At 37.7% G+C, this 20,364-nt stretch overlaps 2 protein-coding genes across 3 annotated transcripts; both read left to right on the plus strand.

Moving 5' to 3' along the window:
• The first annotated feature begins 7,327 nt into the window (after nucleotides 1–7,327).
• On the plus strand, nucleotides 7,328–10,033 carry LOC109086313 (MARCKS-related protein 1-B-like). Its single transcript, XM_019100751.2, has 2 exons — nucleotides 7,328–7,630; nucleotides 8,749–10,033. The coding sequence occupies exons 1-2, from the start codon at nucleotides 7,454–7,456 to the stop codon at nucleotides 9,277–9,279; spliced, it is 708 nt and encodes a 235-aa protein (XP_018956296.2). The 5' UTR covers nucleotides 7,328–7,453; the 3' UTR covers nucleotides 9,280–10,033.
• A 4,911-nt stretch (nucleotides 10,034–14,944) lies between these two features.
• LOC109086302 (probable histone deacetylase 1-B) lies at nucleotides 14,945–20,126 on the plus strand. Of its 2 annotated transcripts, none has more exons than XM_042745670.1 (14): nucleotides 14,945–15,101; nucleotides 15,848–15,960; nucleotides 16,048–16,165; nucleotides 16,289–16,363; nucleotides 16,478–16,616; nucleotides 16,956–17,097; nucleotides 17,189–17,281; nucleotides 17,396–17,504; nucleotides 17,586–17,726; nucleotides 17,811–17,919; nucleotides 18,116–18,243; nucleotides 18,395–18,553; nucleotides 18,710–18,758; nucleotides 19,376–20,126. In XM_042745670.1, the coding sequence occupies exons 1-14, from the start codon at nucleotides 15,050–15,052 to the stop codon at nucleotides 19,401–19,403; spliced, it is 1,455 nt and encodes a 484-aa protein (XP_042601604.1). In that variant the 5' UTR covers nucleotides 14,945–15,049; the 3' UTR covers nucleotides 19,404–20,126. The 2 variants fall into 2 exon arrangements, with proteins under 2 accessions (XP_042601604.1, XP_042601605.1); XM_042745671.1 differs by having other exon boundaries at nucleotides 18,395–18,541.
• Nucleotides 20,127–20,364: the final 238 nt, after the last annotated feature.

Consider the following 20,364-nt stretch of genomic DNA (forward strand, 5'->3'; position numbering starts at 1 on the left):
ATGCAAGTTGCTTCGGAAGGGCAGTACTAAATGGAAAATATATATATATATATATATTTCTACAAAATAAGAAATATTTGGACATCTTTATCCTGTTCAAAAGTTTACACCCCGACTCTTGATGCATAGTGTTTCCTTCAGGCGCATCAGTGAATGTTTGAACTTTTTTTAATAGCTGTGTTTGAGTCCCTCAATTGTCCTCAGTGTGCAAAGATGGATCTCAAAATCATACAGTCACTGCTGGAAAGGTTTCAAATATGCAAAAGATGCTGGAAAACTCAAGAATCTGCAGGACATGGAGGATTTTTCTGAAGAACAGAGCTCAGTTTAACTGTTCAGAACAAACAAGGGATCATGAATAACCATCACAAAAGAAAAAACAGTTGTAGATCATCCAGGTAACCACACACAGTATTAAGGACCAAGGGTTCACAAACTTTTGAATGGGGTTATTTTAATAATTTAAGCTATTTTTTTTTTTTTTTTTTTTTTTAGTCTTGTGGACCAGTGGTTGCCAACCACGTTCCTGGAGGCCCCCCAAAACTGCAGGTTTTCCATGTCTCCTTAATCAAACACACCTGATTCAGATCATCAGCTTATTAGTAGAGACTCCAAGACCTGAAATGGGTGTGTCAGCCAAAGGAGAGATGCAAAATGTGCAGTGCTGGGGAGCCTCCAGGAACAAGGTTGGGAACCACTGTTGTGGACTAAATGTAAACATCTTTTAAGTAAAATATCTTACTCAGGACAGTACTAAATAAAAAAATAAACATGCATTTTGTATGATCTCGGAATGATTTTGTTAAAATTACTCACATTTTCAAAGATTCTGCAAGGGGTTCACAAACTTTCAAGTGGCACTGCATATATATAGGGAGGATTTGTGGATGATTTAACTGTCACTGAGGATTTGTGGAGAGAAATTACACTTAATTTTAAGTGTAATAATGAATGGGATATTGTTTATTTAATCAGGTGATCTGATTGCAAGATGTTTATATTGTCTTTTCACATTGCAAGAAAAGAACAATAATAAGAACCAATTGGATAAGACTAAAAAAACATGACAACCCGGTCTGACAGATAATTATTACTTGTAGCAGAGCCTCTGTATGGCATCTTACTGATGTAGTTACATGCAGATAGTGAAAATTCATTCGCTTTAAATCATATTTGTGCAATATGGCCAGAATCCATCCCTGACCACCTCTGAATGTGGTTTCATTGATTCGATCACGATACGTTGTGACGTGGCTTTTAATGGAGCTAAATAAAATTATGTTCCAATCACCGAAAACCAGGTGTGATGGGGGCCAGAGAGCAGCAGCATGTGAAAGACATGCATCTGTTCACAATACGAAGACAGATTGAGCAGTGTTGTAATTCAATTCACAGTATCTCTCCTCCATGCAGTAAACAAACCATTTTTCTCATTTGGAGATTGCAGTAAGACGTAAGACGCTTTTGTGTCTCCATGCGAAAGGACATTGTGTGACTCATTAGTGGTCAGGAGAATGTGTGATAGGTGGTAGATAATAACATTTAAATAACAAATCCACCTTGTTTTGTGATTTAAACAGCTGGGTTATCGAGAAGGGCTCGGCTGTCGCAGAATGAGTGCGCAAATACGAAGTAAACACTATTAGATGGCCAACAGTCGCCTCTAATGTAATATAGGACCTTCCGCTCAATGAATAGCTTGGTACTTACTGAGGCAGAAATGCCCGTGTAAATTTGATCTCACTCTCTTTAATGGCTAAATGGCATATTTGCTGGAATTTGCCTTCTGGAATTTCCCAGATACTGCTGATGAAACCCGTTGTAGGGAGGTTACACAAAAAGGGAAAGCAAAAGCAGAAACTGCCACAGCTGTGATGTGACACAAGCGAAAGTGAAAGCCACGCTCTGAGAGTAAATGTCACAATAATGAACTCATCTGAGGGATTCCCAGTGAATGTCTCGGCTCAGAAAGCACCTTAGGCTTTTACCACGTGTCAGTTAGTTTGCAAACACAGGTGGGGTGTGTATCTGCCACAGCATCACGAATGCTTCTTTTTGTACATGTGGGGACAGCAGGTGTTTTCCAGGGTCAGTGTGAATGCAGAACTAACATTTGCCTAGTGCTGGTGCACTGAAATACAACGTGTTCCTATCAAGGGAGCTGAAGGGAATCTTTCCCTTGTTTAGGGACTTTACTGTTGGAAATTATGAAAATTCCTGGCTTAAAGGGAAAGTTCACCAAAAACATTTTAGATTAGGGAACATTTCCCTCAATAAAATACTAATTTGCTGCTTACTGATAGTAAGAAAAATGGTTGTAGTAGTTAAGTTTAGGTATGGGGTAGGATCAAGGAATTTAGAATATGGTCATTCAGAATAAGACATTAATATGTGCTTTATAAGTACTAATAAACAGCCTACTAGCAACTAGTTAATAGTGAATAGTCTTATAATCTAAAGTGTTACGAAATATCTATTTATTTAAGAAAAATTAGTTCTTATGTAGAACACAAAAGAAGACATTTCAAAGAATGTTCAAGCTGCTCTTTTTCATATACAAAATCATACAGTGACAATAGGCTGTTAAGCTCAATAAAAAAAAGTAGATGAAAACTCAGCTTTGTGTTTAGAGCTCACCAAAATTTAAAAGAGAAAATCTAATAATTTACTCACCCCATGTTGTTCAAAACCCTTTTGTGTTGAACACAAAACAGTTTTAAAGAATTTTTGTCTTTTATTATTATTATTATTATTATTAACAATCACATTATTAAACAACATCGACTTTCACTGTATGAACAAAGAAAGATCCACATTTTTCAAAATGCCTTCTTTAGGAACATTTTTGATTGAACTGTTCTGTTCAGTTCTGCATGTTCATTTTCATTTAGTGTGTTGTCACTGACTACAAAACACTTTTTATTTGATAAACTGATAAAAGATGTTTTAACTGCATCAAGACCTGGAGGATGAGGAGCTGCAAATAGGTGCAGCTCTCTAAACTTAGTTATCCAGACCAGATAGTTTATTATTGTGACATGCTAGTCAGGCCTTATACGAAACATCTAAGAAAACGTCCCAGAGCTGAGTGACCCTTTGGCCTTTGACCCTCCAGCACACTAAGGCTCAAAGCTAAAGTCAAAATTATTTTCTTGCCTTCATCTTTGCCTGAGTTGAACATCTGTCTCTTAAAAAGCCATGCCATATGCTGCCATTGTCTCCGGAGATTCTTATCTCGTCTTACTGATTGATGACGGCGGCCAGATTAAAGCAGCAGTCATGTTTTGGATAATAGCAGAGTACGTTTAATGAGCTGAAAGTCACCTCGAAACTCACAAAAAAAAAAAAACTGAAAATTCAGAGGAAGAAAAAAAATACGAAAATGGCACCATTCTTTTGCAACACAGAAATTTTCACAGCTGGCAAAAACTGTTTAGTCAAATCTTTCGGTTAATAGGAAGAAGAAAAAGGGATGTTTGTGTAAACTTGTCGATGTGTGAAACTGTATTGAGTGAGTAATTTGTGATACATCGATTTATTAAGCAATACAATGTTACATCTATCTTCTGGCTCTTTCTCTCTCTCCTTTCCCTCCCCTCATCCCAGCTTGTGATGCTCATCAGTTGCCTTCTGAATGGAGAACAATAGGGCCTTTTGAGGATATAAATCTCACTCTGTGTTCAGGCATGAAATCTGGGCAACCAAACAAAAAGGGCCATTGAGTGTTTTGAAGAAAAAAAAAAGAAAGAAAGAGATAAGATGCCCCACGTCGAATATAGCAGAAAACAGTCAACTGCCCCTAGGCCGTATCTTAGAGAGAGAGATATGCTATTAAGCATCAGAAATAGACAGAGTTTGGAGTGGGTCACGTACCTCCCCTTGATGTCCTCCCCCGTGCTCTCACTTCCATCGGGGGCGAAGTTTGCTCAGAGGACACCGGAGCAACAACATGTGCTGACTTCTCTTCCAGACAGCTGAGTTTAAAGTTTAAAAGTGCACTCTGTCTCAAAACTCTCGCCTCTCACACCCAGAGGAGCCCCTGAGTGCAGTGTCTTCTGCTGAGTCATGGAGTCTTGCCCTTGGTCTTATACAAAATAACATAACCTATATAATTATCATGGCTCAAATCGATCACACGCTAGAGCTCACATGCTCCTGAGAGCGTGCTGTTGTTTAGTACATGTTTCATGCACGACACACAGACATGTTTTCGGTTATCTGCCCATCTATAGTTGCATCTCTTGCTGTGGATGGAATGATTCTCTCCACAAGCTTTCCAAGATCTAAATGAAGATATTTCAAATCTTGGATGCACAGAAAACCACAGCCTTTTATCTTAAAGAGAGTCGGTGGGGCAGGATGTTTATATAACATGTAGCAACATTGTACATATTTTACCTTTTTTCTAACCCTGTCATTAGACTATATATATATATATATATATATATATATATATTATATATATATATATATTTTTTCACAGTTCTTCCTTGTCTTGTGATTCCCAAGAGTGAGAGTTTATATGTTTCAGTAGCACCTCAGAATGACACTTTAGAAGTAAAAACTGTTAAAGTTTGATTCATTTTTATGAATCAGTTCAAAGTCTTTCACACATTTGATCTTTGATCTCTGGCAGCTTTTGTCATCACGCAAGAATATCACATTTCCGTGTAACATTATTCATATTTTAAAGATTTTTGGAATAAATGAATTAATGGGTAAATAAAAAAAATTACACTACACCAAGGTTTGGGGTAAGAAAGACATTTGTTTATTTTTTATTTAGGAAATTAATAGTTTTATATAACAAGGATGCAAAAATGTATATCAAAAGTGAAAGTAAAGACATCTGTAATAAACGATTACTATTCAAATAAACACAGTTAAAACAATATAATCATCAAAGAAAACTATTGATAGTAATTATGCTGAAAATTCAATTAGAAAAATTGTCATTTTGAATTGTAATCACAATTCACAATATTACAGTATTTTTAATCAAATAAATGCAGCCTTGGTGAGTATAAAAGACATAATTACAAAACATTGAAAAATCTTTCTGACACTGCATTTTTGAATGTAGGCTACATTAATTGCTGTTTAATTTTATGTATTGCTCTATTTTTGCATGGAAATTAAAAGAAGTAACACCACATGGGAAACTTGCCTTGATTGTGTTTCAGTTATTACATGACACATGTAACAAAAGACTGATAAATATTGAGATATTGCCACTGAGATGGGCAACACATCAGCTCAGAAGCCGGTTAAAGGCACCAAGTGGGATCTGGGAAACTCAGAGGAATGTGAACTCTGCTCACTTGACCTAAAGGTCACAGTGGTAACCACTGAGCCTACCAAAAAAAAAAAACAATTCTATGAGACTTGAATGTGTCATTTCTTCTTTCCTTGGCAAATTTCCCCCAGCCTTCCTGCACTGGACTCTGTAAAGTCAGCATCTAATTTCAGTTGAGTCCATAATGCTGCAGGGCAACCAACCCCCGCATTCACACCATCACCATCCTCCTCTCTCGCTCCCTGCTGTGGTCAAAACAGTCACAGAGCTCAGGGGTAACTGAAAACCACTTTTCACCTGCCCTGCCCGGTCTGATGGGCCTATCATTGGCATATCAACACACCCATTGACATTCATATGCAAGATGTTGCTCCTGCAGTAGCTATTTGTTGTCTGGCCATGCATCTCCACAGGGATTGAAACACCAGGCTCTGCTGTATGGAAGGTGTGAACTGCAGGCCTCACTGTGGAGGACGCCGGCCATTTACTCTTCCCTCCAACTTTCGAATGATCTGGCAACAATAAAGGCCTTTCAGCCGTTAGGAAAGGGGAAAGCGAGAGTCTGACGCATGGATGATGAGGTGATGTGTCCTGACCCGTCATCAAGAAAATGAACCACATCACAAAAGCTCCAGGCACAAGAAAACTCCCCCTCCTTCTCTTCACTCCATCACACCCAACCCCCCAACTCTCTCCCTGGAGAAGAAGAGGAGACTGTTTCAATATATGAGCTTATTCATTACATTCTCTCATCTGACACACACAAAAAATCGTATTCTGCCCTGCTCCCCCTCCCTGAGGTTCTGGACGTTCTGGGAAAGTGGCGAGATGCAGATGCGGTGAAACATTCTTCATGAGCGTTTGCATGCCTCGCATTCCTCCACAAACAGTTTAGACTTTGTCATTTACAAGGCCAAAGAGAAAAAAACAAGAGGGGTACGTGACGAGGGGAGAATGTTGTAATATGATTAATAGGTTGTATGATATATCTCGGGGGATCCTGGGTGGCACTTTGAGAAGATCTGATTATCAATATAAACAGTGAGAACCAATAAAACTGTGTTAGATCTTAGCCTCAAAATGGGTCACAGGTCTGATCTCATGCCAAATGCAGATAATAAAAAGAACTAACCATAAAATCATACAGAGAGGATCATAAATGATATCGGTTTATCAACTTTTAAAAGGGAGGAGACGTCTCGTCTCATAGCTTTTCTTAATTCCAAAGGCCATGAGTCCAATCAAACTTTATGGTATAATTCATGTTACTTATTAATGTGGCTAACAGGAAAACATTGTTTGATGCAGTATTTATTCCATGGGTTACACTTGTAAATCACACTTTTGCAGTTGTTTATTCACATTTATGCTTATGTCATGCTATGCAGTTCATTGTAAAACATAATAAATGTCAAGATTTCAAGCAAAAAATTATTTTACCTGCATTGATTTCTAGTTCAACACTGGAGTGAGCTAATGTAATACTACATTAGGTATAAATATTGTTGAAATTATTATTATACTCAATCTATATGATTTTTTTTTTAAATAAATCCTCAAATATTATAAGCCAGAATGTAAAAGACAATGTAATCTAACAGTTAATTCAGTTCTATTCACTGTTGAGCATGAATAGTTTAATGAAGCATGCAGGTTGTTTATCAGAGAAGTGGGTGAAAGTATGCACTGATATTGATCATTAAATGGTAGTGTCGTCTTGAAGACAGTCGGTCGAGTATAATGAACTACAGGCACATTCACCAGTCCTAAATGCTTTAGTTTTAGGGTGTAGTTCAATGGGTTCAATTAAACTGAAGCCCCATTGCTCTCAGTAACCAGAGAATTCAACAAGTCACCCTTTCGGTTCCATCTTCTTTCCAGTTTGATGCCATTTTTTATTTCTATGGAGCTAATGCGAAATCAAAAGAGGTGGGACGTGGACCGCTCAATAAGTGGGCGGGGCCGTATTTCGGATTGGTTCACGTTAGCGAGGCACGCCCATGGGCGGGGCTTCTGGTTATCTTGAAGCGCTGTTCACTAGGACTGGTAGTAGTAGGTCGTCCTCGACGCTCACGGCTGGAAGACAAGAGTGGATCATCTGAAGTTTCCTTATAAAAGGGAAAGAAAAAAAAATCACCAACTTTCCTGCGCCTTTGGATGCACGTTACGCCCGTTGGTCTGGATTATTTTCCCCACCCACCTGAATTTGAGTTCTTTTTAATTTACTTTAAAACCACATCAAGAATAATGGGATCCCAGGCATCTAAGGGAGGAGTGGCTGTGGAGGGGAAAGCCGCCGATGCTGACCCGGCTGCCGTCAAGACTAACGGACAGGTAATTCATCTCCATCTGCGACACACCCACATCTGACCAACAAGTGCTTCAGCGAGAGTTCAAAACCAGCGCCAGCGATTCAGCCCTCGCTCGGAGTGCGATGGAAAATAGAGAAGGCGGTGATTTGTAGTGAAAAAGAAAGAAATGCTAGTTTACCATTCATTCGTTGTCTTATTTATCATTTCGTGTCTCGCGGCGCGCGATTTCATTCGAGAGGCATTACGCAAATCACACTACGTTAGGCTGATCAGACACGGTTTTCTGTCTCGCGCTAAAAATCGGATAGTTTTCCACATGCTCACGATTTATTTCTGTCGTTAACGTCCGTTTCTAGCGCTTGGAGACGGTCGGTGTTGTTGCCATGCGATCTCGGTTTAATGCCTGTGTAGGAGGATGCTGCACGTATTCACTATGCATGGGTTATCAGCAGGGGGTTGCGATCAATTTGGTTGTAATTGGGAGTTTTAGAACATAATATGTTGCTTTTAATTCATTCCCCCCTTTTCATTCTATTTATATTCTATTCTGTATATTCAGCTAGATACATTTTTCATATTTTTGTTTAGTCTATCATGTATTTATTAAGTTTTTTTCTCTTTACAGTCGTGATATTTACTCGGATTCAGCTAGATTTTTTTTTTCTGTGAAGCGCGTGGAGTCTGTATTTGCAGACGCTCAGGCTTTAAAGTCTAGACACTGAGGCGAGAGTCCACATTTGATCAAGCTTTTGGGGTTTTATGAGCCTAATCCTCATTCTTATCAATGAATGTGCTTATATTTTATGTAACTTTTTTAAATCGTCGTTTGTAGTTGTTCCATCGTCGATGGATAAATAGTGAATGGAGCTCAATGAAATGCGCTCGATCTCGGTCTTTTGTTCCAGAGCTGCCGTCTGTCTCGGTTGGCGTTGTGTGCGGCTCTAGCGCCCTCGCTCGGCGGTGCGCGCTACTGCAAGGCGTCACCTCGAACACATGCATTATTTACGTGACGAGTCACTGATGTGTCCGTCGACGATTCAAGGAATGCCCTGCTACATATATAGTAGACCCGTAGTAAATATTCATCAGCGTTGGTTTGTGTTGCATTATTAAACTGAAAATGTCATTTTCCTTTCTCAGGAGAACGGCCACGTTAAGACCAATGGTGACGTCTCTGCCAAAGCAGAGGGAGACGCCGCCACCACCAACGGTTCTGCAGAGGCAGCCAAGGAATCTGAGGCTGGAGCTGGTGACGCCATCGAACCTGCACCCGCCGCCGAGGGAGAGGCTGCCAAACCTGAGGGCGAGGCCACCAAGGAGACCCCCAAGAAGAAGAAGAAGAAGTTCTCCCTGAAGAACTCCTTCAAATTCAAGGGCATCTCGCTGAAGAAGAACAAGAAGAGTGCCGAGGTGAAGGAAGAGGCCGTCGCTGAGGCTGCTCCGGCCGCCGAAGAGAAGCCCGAGGAGAACGGGGCGGCCGCTGAGGAGAAGAAGGAGGAGGAGGAGGCCAAGGCTGAGGAGACACCCGCCCCTGCAGAGACCCCCAAGGCCGAGGAACCCGCTGCCAAGGCTGAGGAACCTGCTGCCCCGAAGGAAGAGGCTGCTGCAGAGCCCACAAAACCGACAGAGGAGACCAGCTCAACACCTGCACCATCCGAACAGAAGGAGTGATTGTACTTCACAAAGGACTTTGTGAACTGTTTTTCCAAGAAAAAATATATATTTATATATATGTGTATATGTATACATATGTATATATACATGGATATATGTATATGTATATATACACATGTATGTGAAAAAAAAGACTCCTCGTGCCACTTTCTTCAAGATTAATAACAAATGACAGACTAGATTCACTAGTTCACTTCCCTGATAATGGCTCAAAGATGTGGGATTCCGAGCGAAGGCCGAAACCTCTTGGAAGCGGGATGTCAGCGCAAGAGTGAGTTGAGGATGGGATCAAGGAGGAGCATCTTTCAAGCCCAAATAGATGCCACTATACCCATGAATTGCGCAAGATCAACATCACCACATGTAAAGACTGTTAAGAAAAAAAGGAAATCGAAAAAGACTTGCCAACTTTCTACATTCCTATATTTTAACCCAAATTTAAGTATTTTGTGGTGTATAGAGAACCATTTTAAATATCCAGAAGGCTTTGTCTCGTTTGTTTGAAACCGCATTTTAATTTTCATCTTGGCTTTAAAAAAACAAAACAAAATAAAAACATTTGAGCTTGCTATGTTCACATTTGAAGTTTTAAAAGAAGCAGAGTTGTTATGTGTTAAATGTGAGCCTTGATCTGCTTTTTGGTCTCTGTAAATACATTTGACCAGTTTTGTTCTTTATTTTGCTAATGTTTAAAGATGTTACTGGTTTTATTGTAAAGTTGATAATGGTAAATAAATGTTGGTTACCTACAGATGCTCACTTTGTGTGTGTCCTTCTTCACAGTGGCTGTTTTCCAAGGTAAAGCCCCCGAGAGACATATTCATGTTTGGTCACATGTCACTCATAAGCCACTTTACCTACATTTAGATGTAAAATTAATCCACTTGAGAAAATAGAAAACATCTTATTCATACTTTGACATATAGAAACCTATTCAAATAATGTATGAAATGAACTTCAAATAAAAATACCTTAATATAAGACTGGATCACCAAAGAAAAAGCATAATTTCCCTCAGAAATGAGCAGTAGACTGGTAAAAATATCTAATTAAATAATCAATAGTCTCTTGTATTTCATTACATGCTCATGCTTCAAATTTCATTCACGGTTCATTGAAGCGCAGACGATTTTTTAAATTATTAATTAGGTCCAAATCAATTTTATAAATTAATTTGCATTTTTCTTCCAAAATAATTGACTTGTGAATAGTTTTAAGCAAGGTATGCTATCTGATGATAGACTGATTAATTTACGAAAATAGACGTGTAAATTAATAAGTTAATGGCTTACTGCGCAGATTCCCCCCCCCCCCCCCCCCCCCCCCCATCCGTTCTTGAATGAGTAACTATCACATAATAAGTAAAAAAAAAAAAAAAGTATTATAATATTCGTATTTTTTCGTCTGTGTCTGGATGGTAATGCCGACAGATTTATTGCTGGGGATTAGGGGATCAAATATAAACATATGGCGCCATCATGTGTTGAATTAAAGTCTTACAGTAACACTTGTGACATTTTTTAGTTTCACATGAACAGCACTCAAGTGACCTATGGACAGAGTGCAAATGTTTAGAAATATTTATTGCACTTAGTCTAAGGTTTCCGACAAAGGGTGTTTTATTGCATCTCTCTTCTGACAAACACTCCTGTCATATGTGTGTTGAGAGGCACCATTACTAATAAATGGTTAACACCTTGTCACTTTGTGCAGATGGTCTTATTTAAGCACTGAATTAAAACATTTAACCCTCTGTCTGTACTTTTTTTGGACTTTCTTCCTTGACTCTTTATCTTCTTTCTTCTCTGTATAAATAAGTTAATAATTTTATAGGCCTATGCATCAAAACAATTGGATTTAATAAATGGGAAAAACATATCTGAGAGTGTACTGATTTGTCTATGTTCAAATTAATTGAAACCCACAATATAAGGTTACCTTTAATGCGATTAATGTGGTGTTTTATTATATTGCTTTTGTTATCTTTATGCATTTATTATCCTGTTTTTGTGATTTTTATCTCTTTGTGTCTGAGTATACTTTAAAAAGAGCTCTGTAAGTAAAATTGTATTATCATTATTTAAAATTCAGGTGCTTTCAGCTAGATTATATCACAACAATAACTTTGTTAGATACACCTAAGATGTACAGTGCATCCAGAAAGTATTCAGCGCTTTACCTTTTCCACATTTCGTTATGTTAAAGCCTTATTTCAAAATGGATTAAATGCATTATTTTTCTCAAAATTCTACAAACAATACCCCATAATAACAAGGTGAAAGAAGTTTGTTTGAAATGTATAGTTTTTTTTTTTTTTTTTTTTTTTTTTTGTAGAATTTTGAGGAAAATAATGAATTTAATCCATTCTGGAATTAGCCTGTAACATAACAAAATGTGGAAAAAGTGAAGCACTGTATATCCGTTAACAGGTTAACTTGTTTTATTGTCTCTAAAGCAGTCTACAGGTGCTGGTCATATAATTAGAATATCATCAAAAAGTTGATTTATTTCACTAATTCTTTTCAAAAAGTGAAACTTGTATATTATATTCATTCATTACACACAGACTGATTTATTTCAAATGTTTATTTATTTTAATTTTGATGATTATAACTGACAACGAAGGAAAATCGCAAATTCAGTATCTCAGAAAATTAGAATATTTCTTAAGACCAATACAAAGAAAGGATTTTTAGAAATCTTGGCCAACTGAAAAGTATGAAAATGAGAAGTATGAGCATGTACAGCACCCAGTACTTAGTTGGGGCTCCTTTTGCGGCGTGGCATGGAGTCGATCAGTCTGTGGCACTGCTCAGGTGTTATGGAGACCCCAGGTTGCTCTGATAGTGGCCTTCAGCTCTTCTGCATTGTTGGGTCTGGCATATCGCATCTTCCTCTTCACAATACCCCATAGATTTTCTATGGGGTTAAGGTCAGGCGAGTTTGCTGGCCAATTAAGAACAGGGATACCATGGTCCTTAAACCAGGTACTGGAAGCTTTGGCACTGTGTGCAGGTGCCAAGTCCTGTTGGAAAATGAAATCTGCATCTCCATAAAGTTGGTCAGCAGCAGGAAGCATGCAGTGCTCTAAAACTTCCTGGTATACGGCTGTGTTGACCTTGGTCCTCAGAAAACAGTGGACCAACACCAGCAGATGACATGGCACCCCAAACCATCACTGACTGTGGAAACTTTACACTGGACCTCAAACAATATGGATTGTGTGCCTCTCCTCTCTTCCTCCAGACTCTGGGACCCTGATTTCCAAAGGAAATGCAAAATTTACTTCCATCAGAGAACATAACTTTGGACCACTCAGCAGCAGTCCAGTCCTTTTTCAAGCGAGACGCTTCTGACGCTGTCTGTTGTTCAAGAGTTGCTTGACACAAGGAATCTGACAGCTGAAACCCATGTCTTGCATATGTCTGTGCGTAATGGATCTTGAAGCACTGACTCCAGCTGCAGTCCACTCTTTGTGAATCTCCCCCACAGTTTTGTTTCACAATCCTCTCCAGGGTGCTTTTATCCCTATTGCTTGTACACTTTTTTTCTACCACATCTTTTTCTTCCCTTCGCCTCTCTATTAATGTGCTTGGACACAGAGCTCTGTGAACAGCCAGCCTCTTTTGCAATGACCTTTTGTGTGCCTTGCCCTCCTTGTGCAAGGTGTCAATGGTCGTCTTTTGGACAACTGTCAAGTCAGCAGTCTTCCCAATGACTGTGTAGCCTACAGAACTAGACTGAGAGACCATTTAAAGGCTTTGCAGGTGTTTTGAGTTAATTAGCTGATTAGAGTGTGGCACCAGGTGTCTTCAATATTGAACCTTTTCACAATATTCTAATTTTCTGAGATACTGAATTTGGGATTTTACTTAGTTGCCAGTTATAATTATCAAAATTAAAAGAAATAAACATTTGAAATATATCAGTCTGTGTGTAATGAATTAATATAATATATAAGTTTCACTTGAATGGAATTAGTGAAATAAATCAACTTTTTGATGATATTCTAATTATATGACCAGCACCTGTATTTTCTTAAATGCAAAAGCAAAACCCCTACTACAGCACTGCAAAACAAACAAACAAAAACTTTCTTTAATTGAGTGAAAAATATTGATATATATTATAATTAGATTATATTACATTTTGAAATGCTCATAATCAGTTACTTTATTACATCATTACATGTCATGCACAAAAATGTATTAATTTCTATAGCCAGAAAATCATGGTGTAATGTAATGTTTAGTGAACTTTATGTTGTGGCTAACAAAAAAAATGTTTTATATCAGTATGGTACAATATCCCATTAAAATCTATATGATAAATGGTCAAAAATTATCTAAAAGTAATCAAAAATAGAATACATTACCTTAAATGCCTTACGTTATAGGCTAGATTACATTACTAACTACAATTTTCATCATGTAATTTAAAATTAGGTTTGGACTACAATTTTTAAGTAGGTAACAGATTGCATGTAATCTGGATTATGTATTCAGATTCCACAAAATTACTTCTAATTATATATTATTATATATATATATATATATATATATATATATATATATATATATATATATATATATATATATATATATATATATATATATATATAATTTAATATTTTATATATATTTAAATGTTAATCAGATTACAGTTATTGTTATGGATTACCTGATTACATATTATTCACTCAAGGGCAGTAATTAATATTCGCAACAGAATAGAGAAAGGTCATGCAGATAAACGTGATTTACATTAATTTGTGATCCAGGCTTCTGAACTTCAATTATGCCATGCCTGAAATGAATAATTACACAAGTTACTAAACACTGCTGATGTATAACTGCAAATATTAAAAACCTGGAAGACCTTGACCATGTCTTTGCTATTTTCATGGTTATTAATTTTTGTTTGGGACCGTGATGCAGGGATTCCCAAATTTGTCAGTCAAACCATTTGACCTAAAGCTTACTTGAAGACCCCTTGAGATTTACAGTTCATATTTCAATAATTTAACACATTTGCATATTCACAATTCTCTGAAGTTGGTTAATGGTCACACTGATATGCAGGTACAAATACTACTACTAATAATAATAATCTTACGTTTCACATGCATTTCATGATGTTGATGAACGAAATAACAATAATTATAACAATAATTCAAATGTATAAACAAGTTAGATCAAACGTAATCTAATGTAATCCAAAAGTAATTCAAATACATGACCTAAAATGAACAGATATTACATTATTGACTACAGTTTTCATCAGGTAATAATAATAGAGTAAAATTTTTAAGTAATCTACCCAGCACTTTCTATCAGTTATCATTGTTGAGGAAAAATGCTGTGAGTACTTACAGATTTAATTTCTGTTTTTTGAGGCAATTACAAGAAAATATATTGTAACTACAAGTAAACTATTAAAAGTATTCTGTGATTGTTAAATAATTGGTCTATATAGTAGTCAACATTTGAAGTGGATCAAAATAATCAAAATTGTTATTGTCTTAGGGCAACTTTGATGAACTATATTGATTTTTAGCGGACGTTTAAACAGCTGTGAAGTAAATAGAACTAAACCTAAATACTTGATAAAGACAGCAAGAGCATGATTGGCGTAGACACGCAAGAGCAACGCCCTCCGTGATGGAATCTGAACTGTGATTGGCTGAAAGCTCCCAGAGACAAGTTGCTAGTGAAGTTCCTCAGTACGCAGAAAACCCGGCAGGCGCAGGCTGTAATTGGAGGGTAAAATGGCGCTGAGTTCTCAAGGAACAAAGAAGAAAGTTTGCTATTATTATGACGGTAAGAATTGCATTTTTACCGGCGAAAAATCGAGCTGTTATTGTCTGAGAAATGAGACGCAGTGCCTGTTTTTGATAAATTCTCCATAACGCTTAAGTTCCCGAGTGCAGCCTAATTGTAGCCGCACGGCGCTAATGCTAGTGTTAGCCTAGCTGCTAGCTGCTCTTCATCCTGTTGTTCTTCTTATTCACTGTTAGCATCAAGACCACAGCATGGAGATAACACCAGCACAATTCACACACTTATTTTGCAAGTGCAGTATATCTATGTACATTTTAATCGTACGGATTCTTTATTTTCCGCATATAGTGTCGATTAAAGTAGCTTTACGTGATGGACCGCAGGAGTTGAGATGAATTGAGCTCGCTGCTTGTATTCGTGTCTTCACTGCTAGCAGCAGTATCACTCCGAGCGTGTCTGAATGATGCTCTACTTCATAGCGCGAGAGGTTTTGTCTTCGTTTTCCTCTGTTTTTGCTCTCTTCTGCCCTTATAGTCACGAATAAACATCATGTTCAGGTTTGTGCTGTTGTAATGATCATTTTGAACCGTGCAGCTGGCTTTGTGTCTAGTTCTAGGCCTGTTTAGACCATAAACTCAATTAAGCAATCATTTTCTTTAAAGCATATTTTCATAAAACAAATTAACATTTGATAGTTCATCTTTAACAGTCTGTAGTAATATTATCTTTTTTGTTTATATATAATTTTACTTATTTATTAATAATATTTTTTCCTTCTTTCCCAGGGGATGTTGGGAATTACTACTATGGCCAGGGTCATCCCATGAAACCCCACAGAATCCGCATGACCCACAACCTCCTGCTCAACTATGGGCTGTATAGGAAAATGGAAATTTATGTAAGAGACATTTAATCACTTCTTTTCATGCTTTATTATTATTGTTATTTTGGCAAAGCTGATTTCTTCACTTGTTTGCATGTTCAGCGGCCTCATAAAGCCAATGGTGAAGAAATGACCAAGTATCACAGTGACGATTACATCAAGTTCCTCCGCTCCATCCGCCCAGACAACATGTCTGAGTACAGCAAGCAGATGCAGAGATGTAAGTTGATGATTTGTGTTCCTTGCTCAAGATGTTCAAATGTGAGGTCTGAAAAAGGTGCTTCACTTTGGACTTGTTTCTGTGTCTTGAATGTACAGTAAACATGCTGTATTGTCTCTGCAGTTAATGTAGGGGAGGATTGTCCTGTCTTTGATGGCTTATTTGAGTTCTGTCAGCTCTCAACAGGTGGATCTGTTGGTAAGGTTTTTTTATATATGTTTTTTCCTCCTTTTAACGTTTACAGAATCTTCTCACAGATTAGTATAGTTAAGAGTGTGTGCTTTCCTAACCATATATCCTAATCATTTTTAGCTGGGGCTGTGAAACTCAACAAACAGCAGACAGACATTGCCATTAACTGGGCAGGAGGCCTTCATCATGCCAAGAAATCTGAGGCGTCTGGTTTCTGCTATGTCAACGACATCGTACTCGCCATTCTGGAGCTGCTCAAGTATGCCCTTTAATAGAAACTACTACAGATAACAATACTTTTATTACTTCATTTTTATTTGTGCACGCGCACGCACACTACTGGTCAAAATTTTGGTATAATTAAAACGTTTTAACATCATCCAAAACAAACCCATCCTAAACACTGACTCCCTTATCAAAAAAAAAATACCATAAATACAAAAACCTTCAAAAACAATTCTAATACACTGACTTTCTGCTCAATAAACAGCTTCATTGCTCCAGTCTTCAGTGTCACGTTTATTTTTCAATGTTGAAAACCATTTTTGCTGCCTTTTTGTGAACACTGAAAAACCAAAGGCCTCATAAATCTGTCTAGGTACCATCAAAGAGTGCTTTACATCGACATTGACATTCATCACGGGGATGGAGTGGAGGAAGCTTTCTACACAACAGACCGTGTCATGACTGTTTCCTTCCACAAGTATGGAGAGTATTTCCCGGGTACTGGAGACCTCAGAGTAAGAATTTTATTTTTTTAAGTTAAATATTTTCAGGTTAAAAAGGAGCGCTAAGCTAAATATGATTTTTTTTTCTTTTCTTTTTTATTAGGATATCGGTGCAGGGAAGGGAAAATACTACGCAGTGAATTACCCGCTCAGGGATGGTATAGATGATGAGTCCTACGAAGCCATATTCAAACCTGTAAGTCTGTAAACCTACCCAGGTGTTAAAAACATCAAAAATAAAAATTCCCAAACGTGCTTGTCTTAATTAGCAGTCTTGAAAATCTCCTGTTTCTGAATGTCCTGAATGCAGATCATGGCCAAAGTGATGGAGATGTACCAGCCCAGTGCTGTGGTGCTCCAGTGTGGCGCTGACTCTCTGTCTGGAGATCGATTGGGCTGCTTTAACCTCACCATCAAAGGTGTCAAACATAATCAAACCGCTGTTGCATCTCTAAAGTGAACTGTGTTTGTGTCTAACCAAACCCTTGTGGGTTTCTCAGGTCATGCCAAGTGTGTGGAGTACATAAAGAGCTTTAACCTGCCCCTGCTCATGCTGGGAGGTGGAGGCTACACCATCAGGAACGTGGCCCGCTGCTGGACCTACGAGACGGCTGTAGCACTGGACAGCACCATTCCCAACGGTGAGACACTCTGATTGTGTTAGATTCACATGTTTTGTTCTCTCCGTGGTGAACACTATTGAACTTGTTCTTTTGTTCCATCAGAGCTCCCGTACAATGACTACTTTGAGTATTTTGGACCTGATTTCAAACTTCACATCAGCCCCTCCAACATGACCAATCAGAATACAAATGACTATCTGGAGAAAATCAAGTAAGTGGGATGAAGGGCCACGATGAGAGTATGATGGCAGATCTGACTTGCTTTGTTAATATTGGGATTTGTTTTTTTTCCTGTTACAGAAAAACCCAACTGAATTTACTCCGGAATGCTAATTTTAACGTGTACTGTCTGTAGGATGTACATTGAACAAGTGTTTTGTATCTGCCGCCTCTCTTTTTCTATACAGACAGCGTCTGTTTGAGAATCTGCGGATGTTGCCTCATGCTCCAGGGGTTCAGATGCAGGCGATCCCAGAGGATGCTGTTCAGGAAGACAGCGGAGATGAGGAGGATGACCCTGACAAACGCATCTCCAGTGAGTGCCACCTTTATTCATTTAGTTATCGCATACTCCCAAACATGGAAACTCCTTGACTTGTCATTGTGGACCTTTTAATGTGTATTGATGCAGACAAATATACGTTTAGTTTGAGATCTGAGTTGCTTGCTGCTTTTCTCATCTTTAGTCCGTGCCCACGACAAGCGGATAGCCTGCGACGAGGAGTTCTCAGACTCTGAGGACGAAGGACAGGGCGGCCGGAGAAATGCAGCCAATTACAAGAAGCCTAAACGAGTGAAGACTGAAGAAGAGAAGGATGGAGAAGAGAAGAAAGGTGAGCCAACAGGTACAGCCGGTTTCTTTCATTTCAGGTTCATTCATATTAGTAAAAACAGCAGTTAGTCTTTTGTGAGGTTGTTTTGAAGTGAGTTTGGGCTGTTCACACATTGTATGTAGTTAAGAGGTGTGAGATTGACACGCTGTCCCTCTCGTTTGATACCAGATGTCAAAGAAGAGGAGAAAGCTTCAGAAGAAAAAATGGACACAAAGGGGTAAGTTCTTTCTCTCGTCGTGGATTATTGAAACGTGTGCTCAGGTTTTCTGATTGTGTAAAACCTCACTCTAAATGACAGGGCTTGCTTTATTAATTTTAAAAAATCCACTCAATAGGCTTCTTTTCAATAGGTTTTTTTTTCAGCTTGACACTTTTTTTTTCATCAATCATGAATTAAATTGATCAAAAGTGACAGTAAAAACCCTTTATAATTATAAAATATTTCTATTTCAAATAAATTACGTTCTTTTAAACTTTCTACTCAAATAATTATGAGCAGAACTGCTTTTAACATTGGTAATGATGTTTCTTGAGCAGCAAATCATCATATTAGAATGATTTCTGAAGGATCATGTGACACTGAAGACTGGTGTAATGATGCTAAAACTTCAGCTTTGACTTAAGAATAAATTATTTTAAAATATTTAAATAGAAAAGTTTTTATATTGTAATGTTTTTTTTTTCTCTCTCTTTTCGATTAAATAAATGTACCTTGGTGAGCATAAGATACTTTTGAACTATACTGTACATTGCAGTATTTATTCTTTAAAATAAACTTACATAGATCCTTGATTTTTCTGTGATGTTTCTAAAACTCCTGATTTTTATTTACAGGCCAAAAGAGGAATTAAAAACAGTCTGAGAGAAGGACGTGGTGCTCATGGATGCATGAACTTGTCATACACCCTCATCCTCTCAAACGTCAAACCCACACACACACATCCTAGGTGTTAGCTCGAGTCCTGAGCTAAGGACTGTAAATTATTTTGTAAGACTCGTTTTACTATTTGTAATCTAATGAAGCGGTATAAAAGTTTTTACATTTACAAGTGTGAAATGACAAATGTTTCTTTCTTTATTTTCTTGTGCTTTTGAAACCATGTTTGTTTGCCTCCCACCGGTAATCTTATTTGTTACCGTTTACCAACCATAGCACCTCAAACAGGACCAGGATAGCACATATCTTTTTTTTTTTTTTTTTTTTTTCTCCCATCATGGGAATCTCGCCCCTTTAGGTTGTTTTCATTTTTTTTTTTTTTTTTTTTTTTTTAATCATGGATTGACACACTTATTGGCCGCTCTTATTTAGTTTTCTCTGCGGATGCTGTTTGCGAATGGTATCCTTTACCTCGTTTTTAAGCGTTAAATGTTTGTTTTTATTAAGATGTCTGTCTTGATGGCTCTGTATTGAACTTTCCCCTGCCTGGTGGGGCATGGCAAAGGCTTGCTGTATTGCTGTTAGATTCCCGATTCTTTTCTGTTGTGGTTACGCTAGCACGCCGTTTGGAGTTCCAGAGTTCAGTGGTTGTGAAATGTCCTTATTTTAACAATGACTTTGGTAAACAAAATAAAAATTCTGATATTTTGTGGTTTTTATTTCTTCATGTTCACAGTTTGTCTAGGAGCGGCTTCGTAGTAAGTATCATTGCTCCAATTAGGATGTACGTTTGCAAATGAAACCATTCAATCAAACACTGGGAACACTTTACACTACGTAAAGGCTCAGTTGATTTACACTGGTTAGTGCAGTAGGTATAATAGAATTTCATGTTCATTTCTACTATACTAAATTAATGTGATAAATACAGTCAATAGTAATTTAA

Source organism: Cyprinus carpio, chromosome B19, assembly GCF_018340385.1.
Source record: "Cyprinus carpio isolate SPL01 chromosome B19, ASM1834038v1, whole genome shotgun sequence".
Lineage (NCBI taxonomy): Eukaryota > Metazoa > Chordata > Actinopteri > Cypriniformes > Cyprinidae > Cyprinus > Cyprinus carpio.

Coding starts and splice junctions, on each gene's coding strand:
- LOC109086313 (XM_019100751.2), top strand. CDS start 7,454: ATGCACGTTACGCCCGTTGGTCTGGATTATTTTCCCCACCCACCTGAA. Junction 7,631..8,748: donor CCGTCAAGACTAACGGACAG/GTAATTCATCTC, acceptor TTCCTTTCTCAG/GAGAACGGCCACGTTAAGAC.
- LOC109086302 (XM_042745670.1), top strand. CDS start 15,050: ATGGCGCTGAGTTCTCAAGGAACAAAGAAGAAAGTTTGCTATTATTAT. Junction 16,364..16,477: donor CTCAACAGGTGGATCTGTTG/GTAAGGTTTTTT, acceptor AATCATTTTTAG/CTGGGGCTGTGAAACTCAAC. Junction 18,759..19,375: donor GAAAAAATGGACACAAAGGG/GTAAGTTCTTTC, acceptor TTTTATTTACAG/GCCAAAAGAGGAATTAAAAA.